At 44.2% G+C, this 6,674-nt stretch overlaps 1 protein-coding gene across 1 annotated transcript; it reads right to left on the minus strand.

Moving 5' to 3' along the window:
- Nucleotides 1-524: 524 nt before the first annotated feature.
- On the minus strand, nucleotides 525-6,047 carry SPRY2 (sprouty RTK signaling antagonist 2). The gene is made up of 2 exons (XM_043998409.1): nucleotides 5,385-6,047; nucleotides 525-1,652 (listed from the first exon to the last, which is right to left on the minus strand). The coding sequence occupies exon 2, from the start codon at nucleotides 1,599-1,601 to the stop codon at nucleotides 651-653; it is 951 nt and encodes a 316-aa protein (XP_043854344.1). The 5' UTR covers nucleotides 1,602-1,652; nucleotides 5,385-6,047; the 3' UTR covers nucleotides 525-650.
- Between the last annotated feature and the right edge of the window lie 627 nt (nucleotides 6,048-6,674).

A 6,674-nucleotide genomic window follows, 5' to 3' on the forward strand; every position in this document is an offset into this window, starting at 1 on the left:
AAAGGCTGAATTTTACTGTAACTGTACAATATACATGAAGTTCCAAAGGGAAATCAGAGTCTTGCAATAAAGGCTTTCTGTAAGGCAAAATACAATCTAAAAACATACTGATTGATTCACATTCTTCCGAATGTACAACATATTAGTATAATATTTTGTGACTGTGCCATGCATTATGGCACAACTTGTTTTTTTCACAGTTGCAAATATTATTGTATATACAAAAATATAGCACATTATCTCTGGCAGAAAACAATGGAAAAAGGAGTCATTTGCTAATTTACAAACTTTGCAAGTACTATTCACAAATGATAAAGTTGCCTAGGAGTGTCTGTGTTGCTTTAGCTTATGCAATATGTGGGTCACCAAGTTCTGTATCCCATATTTTGAGCTCCATTAGCTGTGTTCTAACAAGCCTATCAGTTAAGATGGCACACGCACAAAAAAAGCATTTCACTGCAAACAGCAAAGTATATCCCAACCCTTACTAACAGTGCCAAGATTATAACTGTTTAGTTGGTTGCATATGTGTTAAGAGAGAGAAAGAGAGAGAGGGAGGGAGGGAGGGAGGGAGGAAGAGACAGAGACAGAGAAAAAGAGAGAGAGAGTAATAATTCTTATTATTACTGCAGTATTCCTGATTAGTGATGCTATGTTGGTTTTTCAAAGTTCCTAGGTGGGACACTGGGAACTCTGCAGCAAACTGTGTTTGAGTTTTTACAGCGACACCCAGGCCTGTTAACTCGGTCATAACACCCCTGGCACAACTTAAGGCAACCCTTGGCTGGAAGATAACACCACAAACAAGGCAGAAAGAGAGACATGACCCCCATGGCAGACCACCGAGTACAGCAATGAGACTGACTGCAAGAACAGGGGTTGTCAGCACAGTTATCCTCATCATCATTGGAACAGTGATAGAAGAGGCCTTTCACACAGCATACACAAGTCCCATAATCAATCACGTTCTGAGCTGAGCAAAGACACTGCTTGTCACAGATCCAGTCTGATGGCAGAGGCCTTGGATAGGTGCACTCCTTACACTTACACTTCCCACAATCCTCACACCTGTAGGCATGCATACCCAAGTCTTCCTTGCTCAAGGGCTTCAGTTCACCTGGTTTGAGCTCAGATTTGGGTTGCACCCGGATTATCCCATCAGCAACTAGCCCTGAAGAAGAAAAGGATGATCCTAAAAGTCTTTGTTCAGAGGAACTGCTACTAGTACTTGTCCTTGTACTGCTTCTCGATCCTGTACTCACGGTGCTAATGGATCGAGACAGAGGTGCTCGAACAAAAGAATGTGTCTGTGAATGCTGGACCCTGCTAAACTGACGGTGCTCAGTTAATCCATGGAGTCTTTCATTTTTGTGTTGAGTGGAGGGTCGAGGGGCAGGTTTGACCCCAGGTCTTGGAGCTACTGTAGGTCCCTCGGTATATTCATTTGTGTTTCGGATGGCCCTAATCTGGTCCAGTGACAACACATGAACCTGCTGTGTGAGAGCATCTCTCAGGTCAGGCTCCCCATGCTGCCTGCCACTGTCACGGGGAGCCTGTAACAAGGGCTGGGACCCACTGCCATTCTGAGCTCTTGTCTCCATCAGGACTCTGAAGGGTGATCACTCCAGCAGGCTTAGAACACATCTGAACTCCTGCAGGAACAAAGAGAAAATGGTTCACTATGACACATGATTAACTCTTCAAGTACCTGAAGAGGTCTTTACTTCACAGGCCCTTATTTAAAAAAAAAATGCTGTTTGTAGTAGGAAAACTGGTAATTGTACCAAGTGTTCAATATGGATGGAATTTTGAAATATGAAAATGGAGTTTTGAAAAACATGAAAGGAATTTTTAAATAAAGCTTTGCTTTTTAACTCTTAATTCTAAAGGAAAATAATATGATAGAGTAAATACTTTATACAACAGATAATGTAAAACATGGTAAATTTTTACTCAAACTAATGTTCACAGGAAAACACTGAATTTCAGGAAAATGAGGTTTCTAATGGGTTAAACCAACATTGTAACCCCAAATTTCAAAATAAGTCTAGTACTTTTTAAAACTAAAAGAAGTGTCATGCTTAGCTGCCAAGATGTAATTCTGCTTTTAAACATCATTCAGTAAATATAATCCAGGAAATTGTAAAACTCTTTACCTCCAAATAGCTTCTTTTACATTTAAAATATTCTAAACTACTGTATCTTTGCAGTATTTGTAATATTCTAACTTGGTATTAAGCAGCTTTTTATTTCAGAAAATATATTTTTCATCATTACTTTTCTAGTTATAAAATGAGATATGTAAAACTGGATGATCTATCATTCGAAAGTTGATTACTGAAGGGCATATCAGTACAAATCCTATTAGCTGGCAGCACCACAAGTCAAACTCTTACACTGTAAAGAGAAAAAGCACCAAAAGTCACGTATTTTGCAGAATGACATATACATACAGAGCTTCCCCTGTATGTTACAGAACTGTTATTCTGTATTTCAAGAAAAAAGCTGATTTTCTAACCTATGGTCTTTCAAAGTCTCAAACTTGCTTAAAATTTTCTTATTTACATAAAAATACAAATAGCTACACACATTAAAGTTATTGTTAATGTGACTCAAACTTACCCTACTCTTAAAGGAAAAATCCTGTGAATTTAGCATTCCACTTTCTTAAAACTGTTTAAGACCCCTGCATAATATTGTAATAATACCTCCACCTTTTCTAAATTTGGGTGAAAATGCAAATTTTTTAAAGGCAAAAAACAAAAAACAAGGCCTTTGCCCTTTAGAAAGGAGAAAACCTGTTTGAACCATGCAGGTGACATACACCTCTAAATCCTTAACAAGGCTGATCTGGAAACTAGATCTCCTCGCCTTAAACAACAGAAAAGAAGAGAAGAAAAAAAAGAGACAGCACTGCTCTTTTCTTCCATTCCTTTTATCAGCTTCATCTTTGCCCAAAACAACGTACCCAGCAGGTGGGACCCAGCGGCAACCCCTGGGACTTTTCTCAGGGCTGACTGACGCTGCAAATGCGACAAGCTGGCTCACAAATGCAGACAACTTCTAGATAGACAGGCAACATCCCGGGGTGCAGGGGGAGGGGGAGGGGAGGGCGGGGGCACTTCTAAAGTCGATTTGTCACGAAACGCAAGACCACACTTCCTTTTACCTCCGCTCTGCCCCCGCCCCACCCCCCACCCCCCACCCCCACAGATGCCAGGAGTTTTCCCTACAGTCTTTGGCTTAAGTAAAACGTCTTGCAACACTTTCCTCATTCAGAAAACTTCCCTTGAATGCATTTCGGATCCTTTTGCCCCTTCTAGGCAACCGGACAGCACAGCATGCTTGACTACACAGCCTGCCTCTCTCTCTCTCTCTCTCTCAACATACACGATTTCTCTACTTTGTGTAGAGTACAAAATGACACAGAATTTAACCAAACCACCTCCTAATTTAGATACATTACCAAAAAAAAAAAAAATCTCGCCCTTCAAGTCATTTGACCTGACAACTCAACCTCCTGAAAACTTGTATCGACATTAATTCCGTAATAAATTTGACTCATTTCTCCCTCTTCCATCTATTTTATTATCTTTGGCATCTCCTTGTGTATATGTATGTGTTCTTTTACGTATATATGTGTATACACACATTTATAGATGTAGATATAGCGATATATGCTTTCTTTGTAATCCCAACGTTTAGTACAATCCCTGGCACATAGTAGGCGTTTAATGCATTCTAGATAATTGCACACTTTTAAAAAATTACTAAACAGAAAGGCTCCTTAGGAGGGACCATTTCAAAAGCAAAGCCCCAATGCATACATTGGTGAACTAGCAGAAATGTTGCTGGGGAGCGATGTGGGGAGGGAGTGGGGGAGAGTCTTTGGTGGTGGTGGTGTGGGTAGTTGAGCAGAGAACAGACTAGTAATCTGGTCACTTTACCGGCGCAAAACTCTGCTTCCAATGGAAAAACTGCATCTAGCCAGTATCAGGCAGGTTGTAAAGGCAAAGCCTGTACTAAGAGAAAACATTCTTGCCAGTGAATTTCTGTTCGGCTCTACCCCCGCTGCCTGGATATCCCAACCCCCCTTTACAGCACCCCTCTCCCCACCCCGCAACCCAGCACCTCCCCCCCGCCCCTTCTTTGAAAGTGCTCTGAAACCCCCATTAAGAGCTGAGTGTGTGTGATCAGACTATGGATTAGGGGGAAAGGACTTCACTACTGGGGTGGGGCAAAACTGACAAACAGCCTTCAGGGAGAAAACACCCCAAAAGTTTCCGATGTGCATTCTTTAAAAAAAAAAAAACAACACAAAAAACAGACTTAAAAGACTAAAAATATACCCAAACCCCAAACTGGCCTCTCATACCAACAAATGACCAGAGAATGGAAATGGAAAATAATCATGAGCCCTTGATAACTTTCTTCCGGTGCTAGAAGGTGGGTCGAAATTAAAAAAAAAAAAAAACCTATATTCGACCATAGTGGGGGTGGGGGTGGGGTGGGGGAAAGGACACACTTCCGAATTGGACAGACCCAACACAGTAATCCTTCAACACAGAAAACGGAATTGCCTATCTAGTATTGCTATCTAGTTACATTTGGGGCTAGAGATAAGAGGGCTCCTTCCCCTGGTTGCCCACGTTAGCGTTTTAATGTAGGTTGTATATGATTACCCACTAAAAGAATGTAAACTGCAGAAAAGAAATCACCCTGGAAGCTAGTCAATGCCTTCAACAGGATCTAGCAGGAATTTCCTTCCCTCAAAGATGAAGAACAGGTTATATAAATCTGGGCGTTTAGCTCCGTGACCGGAGAAACACAATGAAGTGTTTTCTAGTTGTTTTCGGTTTTCGTGTGTTTGTGACACGAGTGAGTGTGTGTGACACGAGTTTATTAAACTCGGAGCAAGTGGGCAGACATTTCTCTCAGCAAAAGCCTAAACGTGAGTGTAAGATTTCCGCCGCCTAAACTGTGCGCCCCCCCACCCCCCCCTCCACCTCGGCTCGGCACACTGAGTAGCTGAAGTTGGGGGCTCCAAGACTCCAAAAGTTGGTTTGGCAGCAGGCGGGGGGGGGGGGCGCTCTGTAGAACATGGGGCTCCCAACAGCGAAAAGCAAGCAGCTAGGAAGTACGTGCAAAAACCGCCCCCTCCAATCCCCCTGCCCCCCCAAAAAACCCTTTAAATGGAATCAATATTCTATTACTTCCCATGGGGAACCTGCTAAATGGAAAGAAAAGGAATGGATGTGGGGGATGGACTTAAAGCTTCAGGTTTACCTACACCTAATTCATGTTTCCTGGAATAAATGGCTAAAGTTAGCCCGGGCGGGGAGGGGGGGTGGGGGGGTAGGGGGAAGCGGCATTAAGTATCTCACCGTGATCGCGGCTCTGCACCAACCCCTCTCTCCCTTGTATTTTCTTCTTCCTGTGGTTTGCAAATAAATCCAGCCCTAAGACAAACTTTTGCTTTCCAAACTCTGCTTCAGTCCAACTTGCAAGCCATCAGAACGGGAAAAAATAGAAATGAAAAGAAAATCCAAAGCGAAGAAACCCGTCGATAGATTCAATTAAGTAAAAACACTCCGGGCTGAAGGCGAAAGGTGTTTTCCCCCCTTCTTTTTAGTTTTCCCCTCTCTTCCTAAAAGAAGAAAAACACAAGGAGTATTTCCTCTTTTTTTTTTCCTCAATGAACAGAAGGCCGAATCGCCAACACCAAGTCACTTTGTTGTTCTGGCCAGAGGATCGAACGGTACAAGAAAACGATCTGAAAATGAAGTTAAGCAAAATCCCCACGTTTCGTATCGACCTTCTTCTGGCAGACGCAGCCTGTGCAATGTGCAGTCGTTCCTGCCCGTGAAAGCTGGCTGCAGCTGCTCTCCGCTCTTTTGCTTCCTCCTCCTCTTCCCTCTCTCCTTTTCTCCCTCTCTCTGTTGCAGGCAGCTCTGTGGTTTGCAATCTGGGCGTTTCGGAGGAGCAGCAGCGAGTTTGTGGCGGTGGTTGTTGTTGTGTGTTTGGAGGAGGAGGTGGAGGAGGAGGGAGGAGGTGGAGGAGGAGGGAGGAGGAGGAGGAGGAAGAAGAGGAGGAGGAGGAGAGGGAGGAGGAGGAGGAGGAAGAAGAGGAGGAGGAGGAGGAAGAAGAGGAGGAGGATTTGAGATCTGGGCGGGGGGGGGGGGGCTCAGCGTTTTTCTGCTCTTTTCTTTCCGGAGGAGGTAGGGATCTCTGCAAAAGCAGCAGCAGTAAATGGCGTCATGTGGATCTGAGGAGGAACAGAGCAGTTGTTGTCCCAGAGGATATATCGCATCCGGTCCCAGCTCATTGGCTCTGCGGGGCTACATTCACTCATACTCCCAGAGCCCTGCCAGCGCTCCGAGCCGCAGGAGGCATTCAAAAGGGCAACTGCACCGAGCGAGTGAACGAGGGAAGGGCTGGCTGCGACGCTGCAACTGCAGCCGCCTAATCGGGGCCCATCCACCCCACTAAGTCGTTGGCTGGGCCGGCAGCCGCAGTTACACATACAGTTTGCTTGAAGCGAGGGCCATTCCATGCAGTGCAGTGTCAATGTATTTAGTTTCAACGAAACACGGATCTTAAGGTTTTCCCAAAGGCTGAAACAGCCAGCCAAAATCGGCGCTGTAGTCCTACCTCCTAGGCACCGGGCTATGGGA

Source organism: Dromiciops gliroides, chromosome 3, assembly GCF_019393635.1.
Source record: "Dromiciops gliroides isolate mDroGli1 chromosome 3, mDroGli1.pri, whole genome shotgun sequence".
Taxonomy (NCBI): domain Eukaryota; kingdom Metazoa; phylum Chordata; class Mammalia; order Microbiotheria; family Microbiotheriidae; genus Dromiciops; species Dromiciops gliroides.